This window comes from Ovis canadensis, chromosome 4, assembly GCF_042477335.2.
Source record: "Ovis canadensis isolate MfBH-ARS-UI-01 breed Bighorn chromosome 4, ARS-UI_OviCan_v2, whole genome shotgun sequence".
Lineage (NCBI taxonomy): Eukaryota > Metazoa > Chordata > Mammalia > Artiodactyla > Bovidae > Ovis > Ovis canadensis.
The window spans coordinates 101,668,620-101,685,134 of NC_091248.1; the positions used below are offsets into that span (position 1 = coordinate 101,668,620).

At 36.5% G+C, this 16,515-nt stretch overlaps 1 protein-coding gene across 4 annotated transcripts in view; it reads right to left on the minus strand.

The window, feature by feature from the left end:
• Positions 1–375: 375 nt before the first annotated feature.
• Positions 376–16,515, minus strand: part of CADPS2 (calcium dependent secretion activator 2) — a 567,905-nt gene continuing 551,765 nt past the window's right edge. For all 4 annotated transcript variants that reach the window (XM_069588282.1, XM_069588281.1, XM_069588283.1 and 1 more), the window contains 2 exons: positions 6,963–7,067; positions 376–1,321 (listed from right to left, as the gene is read on the minus strand). In XM_069588282.1, the coding sequence (XP_069444383.1) occupies positions 1,148–1,321; positions 6,963–7,067 (279 nt within the window). In that variant the 3' untranslated portion in view covers positions 376–1,147. The remainder of the gene's footprint in view (positions 1,322–6,962; positions 7,068–16,515) is intronic.

Below are 16,515 nucleotides of genomic sequence, written 5' to 3' on the forward strand. Positions count from 1 at the left end.
CTTTGCTATGGAAATGTGCTGTTATAGTAGCTAGTTCTTTGGCACCCCACTCCAGTACTCTTGCCTGGAAAATCCCATGGATGGAGGAACCTTGTAGGCTGCAGTCCGTGGGATTGCTAAGAGTCTGATACAACTGACCGACTTCACTTTCACTTTTCACTTTCATGCATTGGAGAAGGAGATGGCAACCCACTCCAGTGTTCTTGCCTGGAGAATCCCAGGGACGGGGGAGCCTGGTGGGCTCCTGTCTGTGAGGTCGCACAGAGTCAGACACGACTGAAGTGACTTAGCAGCAGTGCCTACTAGGTGGAAAGGAGTGTTAATATCTCATACTCATTTGATTATAAATAAACAAAATAAAAACACAGAGCCAAATTCTTGAGATGTTTGTAATACTGCTAACATTTTTTTACTGCATTTAATCTATATAATCCTAATAAATACAGAGGTGGTTAGGACCAAGCAGACGTCTATTGCCTGCAAGCTGTTATGCTGAGAAGTAGAACATAGTATGTTGAAGGCAGCACATTTATTACCCACACTCTGAGATTTTTTTTATACTTGAAAGAAGACATATTCAGAATGGAACAAGACACAAGCCCATTGGATAATCTAGTCTATATTTAGGTTTGGCAATTCTTTAAGCCCAGACCAATTTGGAGTGCTAAGAACCAAGGTTACACATCACAACGGTAAATTAACTAGGACACAAACCTTGCACATAAATGATAAACTGTCAAGTACACACCGTTTTAACAAGGGTACGTACGATGGGACTGGCACAGTGATTAGAAGTGGCTTATTCTCACAATGTTGTATCATGAGAAATACGTATCTCACTTCACAACACAGGACATGACTTTGATGTTATTACAGAAAACAAAAGTCAAATCTTCAAAAAAAAGATTCATGTTCCAATCACAGAGCCAGCCAAAGGTCATCATTTTAGATCAAGCTACACACAAAAAAAGGCTGTTTTTTTAAAAAAATACTTGCATTTTCTCCTTTTAACTCTCATTCTACATTAACTTTTTAAATGTAGCGTGAAATACAAGCATTTATATTTGGTCCAAACAATCAATGTAATTACAAGAACAGGTACAAAATAAAGTCAAGGTCCTCCTTCCTTCTGCAGAGCTGCGTGTCATCAACCTTCTTCTTCTTCATCACTGTCTTTCATTGTGATGCCCTGAAGTCCTCCTCCTTCTGAAACAGAAGCTGTAGCCTCCTCTACCGTTAAACGTCTGTGTAGGGTGTCATAGGTCTTACTGTTCAGGGTGCCTTCCAGCACACCCTGCAGTCGGAAATCCCTGTAGGTTTTCTGGATGAAGAAGAGAGAAACTGCTTAGATCCCTTACAGATTATATGTATAGATGTATATGCGTGCATGTGTGCTAAGTTGCTTGAGTTGTGTCTGACTCTTTGTGACCCAATGGACTGTAGCCTGTCAGGCTCCCCTATCCATGGGATTCTCCAGGCAAGAATACTGGAGTGGGTTGCCATGTCCTCCTCCAGGGCTTTTCCCGACTCAGGGATTGAACCTGCATCTCTTATGTCTCTTGCATCAGCAGATGGGTTCTTTACCACTAGTGCCACCTGGGAAGCTCCTATGGATGTATATGTGTATGTCTAAATGTATACATACTCAGTTGGCATTTCAAAAATGACCTGGTGCAATGCACTAATGGATTCGGATTGTAGTTGCCCATGCCAGTCATCCCGTAGGTGTCGTTCCAGGGAGGAAATGAAACGAGAGACTTCTGATAGTGCTGTTCAAACTAGAATCACTGAGTAGATCAAAATGTTGTGACTGTCAGATGACAAACGAGATTTTTTTTAACCAAAATATTACTAACTGCACAGCATTTACTATTTGAATAACCTGTAACAAAAGTAAAATGATAAATACTTATGTACATTTTCAATGTGAAGGAATTCTTAGTTTTTCAACTGAGGATTCAAAAATATATTTTATAAACTGCATTAGGTTTTGGGGTGTGTGTGGAGGGAAGAGGATTAATCCTAAATACTAAAATAAGTCTGCATTTTTAGCATTTGTGAATTATAAAGTTTATTTGTATGTATACTGGGTAAAAATCTGTGAGCACCTAAATGTCCCTAAGAATTTTGCCCTTCTGAAATTGCCTTGGAATGTGAAGTGCTAAATTCCAGCATTAAGCTTCCATTGGTGAGCTAATGAAAGACATATTTACAGTTTTGTGAAACAGTAAATTATTTGGTGTATTATGTGTCAGAAATAGAACAAATACCATTTTATTGTTTATACAGTGCTTCTTAACAACAGAAATAACTACACAACTCTGATTTCTGTGGCTCTTAAGATATGTAAACTATAGAATTTTCCTCATTTTACTTTTCCCCTTAAGTGAGATTTTCTTCACACGTGACTTTTTTATGACTAAACAAGCTGGCATTTTATTATTGATTTTTAAAGTTGTAGTTAGTTGAATGGGGGATCAAAATATAAATAAAGAGAGCTTATTCTATAGAAACATTTCCAAGGCCATTAAAATGCTAAATATCTTTAAAGTTTGTTTTTTTTTTCTGTCCTATGTTAGATTGAGAATAATAAACAGCCAGGTTTCAATGGATTGTCCCAGAGTATCCGTACATATCCATGTGCCAGTTTTTTGTTCTAAATGATTGCTGAAAGTCACTTCTTTGGAGGTTGCACTTAGTAGAAGAAAAAAGTCAAAGAAGAAGGAATGTTGTACTTCCTGGCCCCATGTAACAACTCCCAACAGCTGAAACATTATGGGATGCCTGATTTCACTCAACACAATTAAAAGGAAAATATAATATTCAGACAGTTGAGTTGAAGGTGTTTATTCACTTGAGGGCGGAAGTGCTGATGGATGGCATCTTAAGCCCCTGGATACACATCTGGTCTATGAACAGACTTCTGGGAAGGAGCAGAACCATTACAAGGTAGTGGGGTCATTGGTATTTTCACATTTTATCTTCTTGTCATCTAGGATTTGATTTATGCCCTATGGTATCATTCACATTTCAGAAGTGATATTCTCTTGTCATAAATAAAATGCATATTTGAAAAGTCTACCACGTGTCCAAAAAATAAACTGAACTGTGAGGGACACGGACTGTATCTGAGGTCAGCATCTCAACAGCAAGAAGAGTTTGGTGCCTTTGTTTTCCTTAGATGACCAAAATGATTCTAATTTGATTTTAATATTTTATATTAAGACACATAAAACCTACCCTCCTCACTGTCTTTTTCTAAACCATTCTATGCCACTAGGGAAGCCCTCTAAACCATTAAACCTTATTATTACTATGGTGATATTTCACACCAAAACTTATGTAATTTACTCCAGAAGCCACAAAGTAACTGTTAGACCAATTTTGTCTAGAAAATCTGGTAACTAGTTTGCATGGTATTGCTACATAAGAGATTTGTGTTCAAGCCTTTAACAGTCTAACAGGTTAAAAATAAGCATACAAAATATTCATCTACAGATAAAACATCTGAAATAAAGTATTATTGTTCCACTGGCAATTATATACTGAGTTTGTAAGTCCTACTTTCTTATTTTATTGGAATAGCTTTCTTTACATTTACTCTAATTATCAGTAAGTTGGCTGGGAGAGAGCTGTAGTGTGGATTTGCCATATTAAAGGCTTTGTAGTTTGTAAAAAATTGGACTCTGCTTCCTTATTCTATTAGGAAGTGATAAGCCATTAGGGGAACTGCAGGGCAGGAACCCTTGCAATCTCTTTCTCTTTTTTTAGAATTCATAAAATGTTATTGACACGTAGAGATCCTCTGTGGCTGCCAAGAAGGTCTGCTTGGCTCTTACTTAAGACAAGTGCCTGCCGCAGGGTGCTGCTCACTTGTTGTCTTTTCTCCTGGTAAAAGAGGCAGCTCATTTATGTTAACTGCTTCAGAATGTCAAATGGCCTCTAGGGAGAACAGCAATCCATCAGCCATTTTGTTTGAGGATTCTATTTTACCCTTCCCCAAATAAATCATTCTGATGTTACAACTTTGTTAATTTCTTAGTCCTACATCTTCTGTGAAAATTTTATTACAATTTGTATCTTCTTAGTGAGCAACACGAATGAACCAATGGACTGTCTAGGTGTCTTTGTGGGGCAGAGTTGGTTATCATATACATTTTGATGGCATCCGGGTCTCCATGGGCACAGAAGAATGACAATGCTTGCAAGGACCAGGATTCTAGAGTCCAGTAGCTGGGCTCCTGAGTAGAATGCACTACTCTGCTGTAACAGGCAGGTCCAGTCTATGTGATGTGGATGGAAGGACAGCCTACTCAGAGCCTGCACAACTCTATACATGTGCTGTTTAACAGCTGTGTAAATTCACTGGAAAATGAACATTATAAATATATAGGCTCCAAAAAGTGATGAATCTATGTATGAAATTGGCTAGTGTCTGCTTATATTCAAAGTAGAAAAAAATAATTAGAACACTAAATTAATTCATCCTAATTTTCATTGTAAAAATAACCACTTTTAATTATTAAATAAAATACTAGGACTTGATTAAATGCATCAGCCCAAGAAAGTATTGACTGAGTTTAGGGGCCTGCTTGTGAAAAATAAAACCTGGAAAGTCAAACATATATACATGAAATTTAATTTCATATTTATCAGTCTTGATTGCTGGTAGCCATAATGAACACTACATTAAAATAAGATTAAAAACAAGATGGATTGACTTAGAATAAAATGGAAATGTCACCCTGTAATTAACAAAATTATTAATCATTTTTCCTGCTAACTATGTGAATGACTAGTGAACATTAGAAAAGGAACGACTTTGAAAGAAAAAATGATGGGTTAATAAAACATGCAGATTCTTATTCTAAAAACAAGAGCTTACCAACCTATCAACTAATATCAGTCACCTGAGTTCGTAATTTCTGACATCCTGAATACAGCAGATATTCGCTTGAAAATATGGCTGATCTTAAGGGATATTAGCTGATCCTAAGCTAATCCTAATATTAGTCACATTATTGACTGCAGTCTTAACATGTGCATATATTTAGAACATAAACACAGATTATTCTGATTATCTTTTATGAAAAACAAACTTCATTTGAAAGCTCTCCAAGTCACGTTAATAGAAGCAAGGAAGAAATCATAGAGGAGCTAAAGCAAATATGAACATATCGTGGTGTGTTTTCAGTTTTTTTGTAAAATAAATAACACCTGGTAAAAAGTGTTCTAAATCAAAGGTAGTTTGTTGATTGAAACAGAATGTGTTTAGTGTATAAAAGTTACTGGATGGCTATAATTTTACTTGCTGTTTATGACTAATCATGATTGCTATCACTGTGACATCATAGGTCTGGTTCTGTTCGAGCAGATTTGCCAATTTCTGACTTTAGAACTTTCCTCTTGGTGGGTACTTTAATCTATGATAATTTCTGTGTCTATGGTACAAAAGATTCTGCAATCTAATGAGACTGCAGGAACCAAGAGAATGGTGGAAAATATTTTAATATGAATAAAACTTTTAACGATGTGATACAATGGTTCTTCTCAAACTTTATCATCTATCAGAATCCTCTGGAGGGCTTGTTCATGTGCAGATGGCCAGGCTCCGCTCACAGACACTCTGATTGAATTGGTCTGGGGTGGAGCCAAAGAATTTGCATGTCTAAGTTCTCAGGTGATGTTGGTAATGTTATATCAGGAATGACATTGTCAGAACCACTGCATAGACGACGTGTGTGTGTACACATACACGTACGAATATATATACACATAGGTATATATGTGCATAAAGATACATGCAAATATATAGGCACACAGACATACAGATAAATACATGAAAGTGAAGTGAAAGTGTTAGCCATTCAGCTGTGCCTGACTCTGCGACCCTAAGGACTGTAGCCCAGAACCGCTGATTTGCAATAGCTTAGAGTTCTGTTTCGGAGAAGGCAATGGCAACCCACTCCAGTATTCTTGCCTGGAAAATCCCATGGACGGAGGAGCCTGGTAGGCTGCAGTCCATGGGGTCGCTAGGAGTCAGACATGACTGAGCGACTTCACTTTCACTTTTCACTTTCATGCATTGGAGAAGGAAATGGCAACCCACTCCAGTGTTCTTGCCTGGAGAATCCCAGGGACAGCGAAGCCTGGTGGGCTGCTGTCTATGGGGTTGCACAGAGTTGGACACAACTGAAGCGACTTAGCAGTAGCAGCAACAGAGTTCTGTTTTTGGCCAAAATGTAGAATCTGTCTCAATTTTAAGAAAAAGGTATACCTGTGGTACATTCTGCATTTCTACTAGAATTTATAAGGTGTGAAAAATCATGTGAGTTTTAAAGGTGTGAATAAGATATTATCTTAAAGTCTCTCCTAAGTATACTCTTGAAAAGCATAAGTCAAGACAGCCTTGGTGAACTGAGATTACATCTGTTGGTGGTTATGAATGGTCCCCAATACTCACACTGATCGTCTTTCACATATTGGGGTATGCTTCCAAAAGAATTCAGGCAGTTACAACGTTTTACTTTCATATCAGGACATAATGGTGATTCTCCTTGTCTTAGGGGCAAATATAATTCAAAATCCTTCTAATGATATATTAATAAATATGAAGGAAATGTATGAGGAAAAAACATTGCTGTAACTAAGATAATTAATACAAAATTATTATGGACCTACTACATTTAGGTAAATATGGTAGGGGCTTTATGTATATTATCTTAAAATGTGATTCCTTGGTAACAAAATACTTTTTATTAGTGGAAACATGATAAATCTGTGTTTATTTCATAGTCTCACTGAAAATGGAATAAACAGCAGTGCATCACTGCCAACAGTGATGTTTTTACAGTACTTACGTCCACTTGGTTCTATTAAATATGATTTTCTTATATGTCAATATCTTGCCATTATTCTTTATAGCTTGGTGGGCAATTCACTTCTTAACACATTTTGTTTACCTTCACAATCTTGATGAGTGTCTTCAGTTGGTAAATATGAAGCTGAAGGTCTAATCTATCAGCCAGCCACACACAGATGACTTTCATGGAGCTGCTGTACCATTGCTGAAAGAAGGATGGGGGCAGAAGGCAGGAGAACAAAACAAGGAAACAACCTCTGCAGTATCCATTTAACAGATTTGGTAATGAGGGGGTAATGAAACACTCCAAAATGACCACGATCAGCACTTGAAGTCAATAATGCTATAATTTCCTGTTAACAGAATTGTATGTTTTGCTAGAAAACCTGCTAAGTTGACCCGGGCTGTTCTTTATATGAATTAACATTACAGTCTTTCAGCTGCAACATATTCATGGGAAACAGTATTTTTGCATTTGCAGCCTAGCAGCCTGCTTTGTAATTTATAGGTAACAATGGGTACTAAATACATAATATGGGAGTGAATGGACTGCCAAGCAGCAGGAAAAAAATGGGTAAATTATTTTCAAAGGGAAATTTCCCATTAATCTGTAGGTTATGTAAAAATCAGTAGATGCCATAATGCATGTAGGCAACACCTAGAAGCAGCATTTTAAAGGAGGGATGGCAAAAAACATCCACAGTTTACTAACCTCTAATCCCCCAAAACACCTTTATCTATTACTGGTTGTTAAGTATTTGCCAAGATGGCATAAAGCCACCTAAAATAAAGATTTCAGATCTTAGAAAGGAATGTTATCAGGATGGAATTCTTGTGTCTTAGAATAATTACGAAAACACATGTCAGTTGGCCAAATTATAAAAGAAAACAATCATCTGTTTCATTTTGCAAGTGTTTTCGGAGGGTTCATGTTTTCTGTTTATGAAAACTCTCTTGAGGGGAAAACTGAAATTCTCCTCTAATGTACTTTCTTGCTCCTATATAATGTCTGTGAGTATTGTAAAAAGAAATTTTGTTCCCATTTTCAAGAAAAGGCAATCTGCCATTACTGACGACATTTTAAGGGAATTGGTACTCATATGCCAGAGCCAGGTTTAGGTAATACTGTAAGAAAATAATGCTATTCATTCAGATAATGTGAGAAATATCAACGTCCATGCAGCATTTAGGAAGTGACAAAAGAGTTTCTGAGAGAGAAGGGATATTGTGCCTTGCTGGAATATACAAAAACAGTGACACCACAGATCACAAATGCATGTGAGTATGTTGTTAGGTATTCAAACAGAAAAAAGTCTTTATATTTCTTCCACAATAAAGCGGTAAATTCAAATTTCTAAAAGAAATCTCAAGTGATGTAAGTCTGAAATTCACCTGGACTTGCATTTTATAACACGTTCTAACAAAATTTAGTGTAAGGAATGGTAGTTTAAGCCTAATGTAAAAATGAATTGGTTTAAGATTTCATCAGACTTATTTCTATTAATTGGTAGGTATACTGGACACACATGCATAAAATGAGATAAGCTATTTGAAAATGAATAATTGATCTATTGAATACTATGATATTAAATGGATGAATAACCATTCCAGTTTTTAAACTGTGAGATGGGCTAAGGTTTTTTTAAAAAATGTTTTTCATGTACCCAATTTTGCTTTTTCCTAATGATTACTTTCCTAACTTTCAGAATGTGTACAGGTATCAGATACAAGTTTTATAAAACAAGATAATCCTAAATTCTTTAAAAATAAACTAATAAATTCAGTGCTTCAGCTGACATATTAAATCTTAATAGATTAGTATCTGATATTTAAATCTTCTGTTTTCTTATTTTAAATGATAGCCTCAACTTCTTAAGTTCTATTTTAATGCAAGCAAACACTCACAGGTATTGATGATATTGAATATGAGTATACTGAAGTAACATAAAACCCTTACCTCGACTCCTCTCTCCAAGTACCTTGAAAGCTAAAATGTAGCCGAAATGGTTATGACTCTTAAATTATAGCGCTTCTTCAAGAGGTAATTTAGTTGGGGGACAAAATATGACATATTGTACTAAGTTTATAACATATGCAATAATCTGGCTGTCAGACTATAAAGTTACTATATATGTGGTAGGTTGTATGAATTTGAGATAAATGAAAATACTTTCTTAAAATTACTCCTTATGCATCTTATGTTCTTAAAAAATCCACAGATAATTTAAAATTAATGTAACTTCATTTTTCTATTACATGTAAATGATACTTATGATTAAGTGATAATTGAAAGGACATCTAATATAACACAGAAACTTATTATTAATATAACTTCTGTAACACAATGCCAAAATTGTAATTTTAAAGAATAATTTGGAAATCAAATATCTAAAGTTAACTATAAAATCAGAGAAAAAGAATTAATGTTAATAAAATGCTTAAGCCACTTTATCATCATCTTGCTTTAAAGGCAAACAAACTATTCTACAAGGAACATTCTATAAGGGAAATTATTTCATCCACTAATCATGTATAATTTTAATTCCCAAGTCAAAGCATTTTGAAGAACTTCAGCGAAAGCAAGCAAGTGAAGAAAAATAAGCAGCTTAACTTAAGAGTTTATGGTGTTATGAAGAATAAGCTAACAAACCAAAAAAAAACCTCACTAGGACTGCTTCTTTCTTGTATCTGCTGAAACATACACACACACCCCAAAAAAATAAAACCACCAAACAAAACAGGTGTCAGTAGCATTTCCCTATTTCTGGAGCTGGAATAGAAATGTTCTTCTTTTGGATGGAGGATGGTAGGTCCCATTTTTTTTTATTTTGAGAAAAAATTCAAAATAAGTTAGCTTCATTCCCCTCAGCCACCCACCCGCTCTACCGAAGCAAACCAATCCCCCAAAACAAAGAAAAAAAAATTGAAAGGGGTGAATGTGCAGTGAAGTGTGACTGTTAGAAAATGTGCTTTCAGTTTGGAAAAGTTAATTTTATAAAGCAAGTTGGTTGACTATTCACTTTTCCCTTCAGGGGATGACAACGAAGGGGCGCTGGAGCTTGCACTCAAGTCATGGGTATGGCATTACTGCTTATTCTCTGCTTGGTCTACTTAGGAATAAAGCAGTAAGTGTATACTCTGCACTCTTTTTTTTTTTTCCTCCATCAATCCATGCCAGCAGCCTACCACTTTAACAAAAAATATGTGTTTTTTTTTTTTTTTCTTTTTGTGGTTCATTCAACTCCTGTAAGGGCATGCATTACTCACTTCATTTTCTTGAGATATCTCTTTTAAAGCAAAAATAAAAGAAAAGGAAAGGCTAGGGTTGACTCTGTGAGACCCCTGTATTTATTCACACTTATTGTGCATGACTGTAGACTGGTAAATCATATTAGCGGCCCGTCTCCCCATCAAGCTGCTACTTGCTTTCCAGCCCTGGGAAGGTTCAACAAATCAACAGGAGCACGGAAAACAGAACATCAGTCTAATCTAGTGTTTAAGGTGAAGTTTTCAAACCCAATCTAAGAAGATCTTTAGAGCAAGCAACAAGCTGAAGGGCTCAGAAGGTGGTATTGACAATGAAAGAGTGTTGAAATATTGAGAAGCGCAGCACTTGTGCATTTTTAATAACAAGAGGGTCAACAAGGACACAGCTCCCTTAGTGCCAGGAGTTGCCACTGACTATGGAAATTGCCACACCAGGGCTATAAACGCTTGCAGTTCATCAGCTTTCTTAAACAGTTCATCAGCTTTCTTAAACACCCTGAACCCCCTCAGTGGACCTTTAGTCTTGAATTAACAAACCAAAGCAATGAAAGAGGGTGCATTCTGAATGGCTGGCATTGATCCCCAACTGTGTCAGCACTGCTACAGGCCCTGAAAAACTCTCTCCATTGTCAATAGAAATTGACAAACCTCGTCTCCTAAATAGTGCAGCTGAGCCGGGCGGGATCCACGCAGCTGTAAAGGGCGCTGCTCTTGGGGCCGGGGAGCACTAACAATGGAACAAGCATGAGCTCTTTGTCAGTCCCAGACTCGGCAATTTTCTAACAAGGATTAAAGTTGTTTCTCGGCAGTGCTGGTTGAAAAGAGATTTAGCAACACACCGTGCTTTCTTCATGCAAGTTAAAGAGAAGTAGTTAAGGAATTTCATTATTCCCTTGACTAGTGGAAATACAAAACAAATATATTAAATATGCACGGCTCCCTTTTCTGCCTAATTTATAACATTTGGAGGCAAGGGGATTCAATGCAATATAACACTTCTTGCCTGGAAACAAGCACTCTATCTTTATTTTGGAAGTTTTATATATTTTTCTTTTTAAGAAAGTCCAGCCGCTTGCCACCTGGAATGAGGTCTCAATACATACTAATGCACAATGTCTTCAGACCCTCTGGGGCTGATATTCCTAAATCTGAATCACAGGACCCCATAGGGTCTATGTATTATCGCGGCTTCGAGCAAATCATTTGTCATAATGCAGCTTCTGATGATGATGGCTGGGTAAAAATAACTGCTTTGCTGGGGAACAAATCTGTGATCTATTTTCTGCTTAAGTGTTTAGCTTTTTTATTGATTATGAATTGGTACAACTAGTTGATATATTTTCATTCTTCTCCAGCTAGTCTCATCTCAATAGGTGAACAACAGGAAAAAAAAAAAAAAACAACCCACAACCAATACTTTTAGTGCCCCCAGATATGGAATGGCTAAATTTCCACAGTATGTATGTATTTCTTCATTTATTTCAAGAGAAGCTGTCTGTTTTTATTACAGTCAAGTCACTGTGTTGAAATGAAATACCATCTAGAAAATCTCATCTGAGGAAGTACGTACCTCTTAAATGTTAAGATGAATTGAATAAAAGAACAAATAACAGTTTTGAAAAGGTGAAGGTTTTGAAAAATCTGATAAATATAAAGCATCCTTTAAGATCATGTTGTGGCTTTAGAGGGCTACAAAATATTTAGAAAAGTGAATACTTTACAGTTTCACCAGTACATTAAAAAGTGAATATAAATGCTTCTTTATACATGGAGTGTTCCTTTGGTCCACAGTACATCTGTTATAATTACATCTGACATAATTAAATGTGTGGCCACTCACTTCTCATTTCTTAACACTAAAATGTACTTTTGATGTAATAATTCCATCCTTCCCCCCTCTACTCAAGGCATCCCCCAGAAACAATTATATTTGATTCTACAAAACAGATCCTCAAAACACAGCATTTTGAAAGTTCTAAAGTGTGGATTTTTTGTTGGTTTGGAATAGGATTAGGGCTATATTTAAGGAAAACTAAAACCAGTCTATTACGTTTAGAATACAGGAAGTGTTCAACCCAATCTACATCTGTCAACCAGCTGGACCCAGAGGCATGCAGGAGGACTTAGCAGCTGAGGGCTGGTCGTGAACACACCAGAGAAGGACATCATCAACCCAGAAGCTCAGGGGGCTGAGTACCCAGGAGCCCTGTGAGGCTACCATTCACTGGACTGAGCCTCTTGCTTTCTGTATGCCTCACTTTTCTCATCTGGCATGTGAAGGGCAGCTGAGATGAATCTAGCTTTACAATAAGATTTGTATACTCTCCAGAAATACTTTGAGATTAGATTTGACTATCAAAGGAAAGGGCGTGATTAGAAACAATATAGCTTGTGATTCTTCTAAAAATGAACTGAAGAGAAAAGCCAAATTGTCTTTTTTAAAAAATGCTGCTTAAATGTAGCTTTGTTCATCCAAATATGCAAGTCTAGAATTATAGATGTTTCTATTAGATGTTATTTTGTTTTAAATTTATTCATTTTGGCCTTTTAATGAAGAATAGATATTCTATAAAAATGAAACAATAAAGTATAAAGAATAATAAATGGAATTTATTAAGAACTGTGAGGCATTATTACTATGATTTTATATTAATAATGCTACCTATATTATATATTATATAATAATAATCTGACTATAAAAGTATCTTTTTTTTTTTTTTAAATACCTCCATGGGAAGTTCAAGTGCATCAATTCAATTTTCATTTGATTCTTATACCAACCATGATGAGATGGTTCTTATTTTCATTTTGCATGGACACTGAGCTCACAGAGGTAGAAAACTGAGTTTAGATTAAATAATTTACTTATTTAAGTTTATATAAGTGGCAGGGTTAAGATTCATCTTATATCTATGCTCCAAAGTCTGTGCTCATGACTACTAGGTTATTCCATTTTCTTCTATGAAACAGTCTGTTTCATTGAGGAAGTCTCTGATTTTTTCAGAACAGTTTGGTATTTGTAGCAGACAACTAAGAAAATAGCTCTATCATTCCTGGTGCTCCCTCATGGTTATAATGCAGGATTACGAAATAATATAGGAGAAGCTTATTGTTCCAAAGAAGTCCATCACATTTTCTTACAAGTTAATGTAATCTACATTTGCAAAGGTATTTGTACACCTGACAATGTAATTACACAATATAATAAATTTTTTGAAGAACCAGACTGTCTTAGGATAACTAACCAACTGGTTCTTGTGCTATGCATTTCCCACATGTTTTCTCCTTAAGTGCCATATACTCTAATGCTTATAAAGCGCCATATACTCTAAAACTTAGGGATACTGAGAAAATCTTTTTTCACTGCAACAAAACAAAGCAATGTGGAAAGAAGATCCTAGTTCATTCATGAAGGGATTCGATCTATATGTACAGTTTTCTTATTTTTTTATTTTTAAAATACAGAACATAGAAGAACTTGATTCATGCTTTTTCCCCTTCCGTGTTCAATAAACTCACTTTTAGGGTGATTTTCATTTTTTTAGTTCTATGAGGAAGACTGCAAAGCAGAGTTCATGAGCACTATGGTGTCTGTTAAGCAGGAGAAAGTGTAAGAAGTGCTAATGTGGGAGGTTTCGCATATAGTTGGTACCTAATAAATGCTTGTTGAATGATGAAACATTTTTCCTACTCTTGAAGTTCAGTACTTTTTTCCATTCTTTTTTAAAATGCATGAATGTAATAACTAAGATGCTTCCAGATGCATTCAATCTTCTTCAATCATAAAACAGGGTAAGTTATATAATAGGGTAAGTTCCAGAAACTGGGGGTTGCACAAGCTTTTTTCCACTCATCTCTATTTTATTAACTCCAAATTTCCTTTCTCCCAAAATATCCTGAAAGCAATATTACTAAACTAGCCTATCTATCCTCACACTTCACAAAGAGCATTAAAATCAATACTATTCTTCATTATTCGTTGTCATCAAGCAGGCAAGTGCCTTTGTAAATTTATTCTGTGGGTCTCTTCCTGGTGCTAAAACGACCAGGGATTACAAAGTGAAAATTTCAGATCTTCAGTTGTTTCCCCCTCCCCTACTTAATGACAAATTATGGAATGCATACTGGTTGGGCTAATCTTTTGACTAATCAATGGTTTGGCTGAACACAGTGGTCAACCCAGTTACAACGGTATGTGTACTAGTTTGGGATGCAGACATAGACTGTGAATGATTTATTTGGGCATAAGACCTGTTCACTTGGTTCAGTGACTCATTTTGAGTACTATATATAAAAGTTTGGTCAATATTGCATTTAAATCAATAATGTAGGATCTGGATAAAAATAAATCAGACTCCTGCAATTTCTATTGAACGGTACAAGTTTGAGATAAAACCTCAGTCTGAGAATGAATGGTTAGCCAGTCTTTTTGCTTCAGTTTCCTTATAAAAAATAGGGAAAAATTATTCCAAAGGTCCTTTTCCAGAGTGTTGTAGGGACAGAAGTAAACAGTTATCCCTCTGTTTCTGACTCATGGTGCACTCTCACAGGAAATGAGTGATCTGCTGGTCTGATAGATACTGGGTTTCTCTATATCTACAAGTTTTGGGTAAGTCAATCCCTCTCTTGGGACTTTTATCCCCACGTACATTTCATTGGCCAGATTCATGACATTGAAGACTCTGGTCAACCATCATTTCTCCTATGAAGCCAACACTATCTCTTACCAGGTAGAAGTAGAAGCTCCCGTATTTTCTGCCTCTAAATCTCTGTACATGTGTCTGTAGAAATACTGCACACTGTGCTCGATATTTGCCTCAATAGGATGTGAGTATCCATAAGGCAGAAACCGAGTCTTTTGCTTAATATCTCTAGCCCTTAGCAGAATGTCCAGCATATAACATGTGTTACACATTTTTTGAGGGACTGAATGCTTTTAAAATATTTGGAGATATAAACTGTTGCACATACAATAGTGGCAGGGCAGCTTTTCAATAGACAAAGGATAATATCAGAGCCAGAGGAACTGCTGACTTGAATGAAACATTTCATTAATAGCAGAATAATTTAATGAATGCTAAAGTTGCAGGGATCACCAAAAAGTAAACAACTGCAATTGGCTAATGAAATTTAACACACGACTAAAACAGAACTGAAAATGTGACAGTCTAATCTCATTGTAGGTGATGAACTAAGTAAAGGAGAAAGTACTGTAAACTAATGAACCCCCCATACCTAGGTACATATAAGAGTATCCACATATAGGAAATCAACACTTCACTGGAAGGACTGATGCTGAAGCTCCAATAATTTGGCCACCTGATATGAAGAGCCAACTCATTGGAAAAGACCCTGATGCTGGGAAAGATTGAAGGCAGGAGGAGAGGGAGACAAAAGAGGATGAGACAGTTGCATGGCATCACTGACTCAATGGACATGAGTTTGAGAAAACTCCAGGAGGTAGCGAAGGACAGGGAAGTCTGGAGTGCTGCAATTCATTGGATCGCAAAGAGTCAGACACAACTTAGCCACTGAAAGACAACAACACAACACATACATTCTTACACACAAAGATATGATGACATTGTATGTGCTCAGAGGTTGATGTGCTCAGCTCCAGACTGGTTTTTTCAGAGTCTGTCATGCATGCAGCGAACAACCTTTCTGGCATATGCTCAGGGGTATTAGTAGCTGTTCATGGAGGGTATCAAAGGCTGTGGGGCTACCTAGTGTGGTGCGTCAATGCTGCCTTGTGAGTTTTCACCAATGAAGGACATGTCCCGGGTGCCTTCAGTGCTTGCTGGTCTTGTGAGAGGTGTATAAAAAAGGCAGAGAACCACCATGCTGTGGCACTGTGACTCAGACTTGAGTCTGAGTGAACATGAAGAGCCCTCCTGGGAGGTGGCAGAAGCCTGGTTTTTCAGCAGAGAACCTCTGCATGGTAGAGAGGGAGAGCGTGCCCTTGTTGCACCGTCATGGCATTTGATATTGCAAGCTCTAGAGCTAAGTACAACTGTTGAGTCAGCTCTACATCCTGGCAGGTTTCCAATCATCCACTTGCAACAGAAAGAAATAAAAACAAGTCAAAGATACTCACTATTTATTTGAAAGCTTTCTCAATTTTAATTCTCCACAGTATACTATTTGAAAAAAAAAAAAACTAACAATGTCTATTCAGTAGCTGAAAATGTGAAACATTTTAATGTAGAAGTTAACTTTTTCAAAAGACCCATTTGACCATAAGAATGTAAGTTCCCTTATTAGAGCAGAAACTTGGTCTATCTTACCTAACACTGTATTCTCAGCCTCTAGCAGTGTGTGGCTTCGAGAAAGTAAATACTAGTTGTATGACGAAATAATAAAAGGGATTTTGATTTCCTACTTTA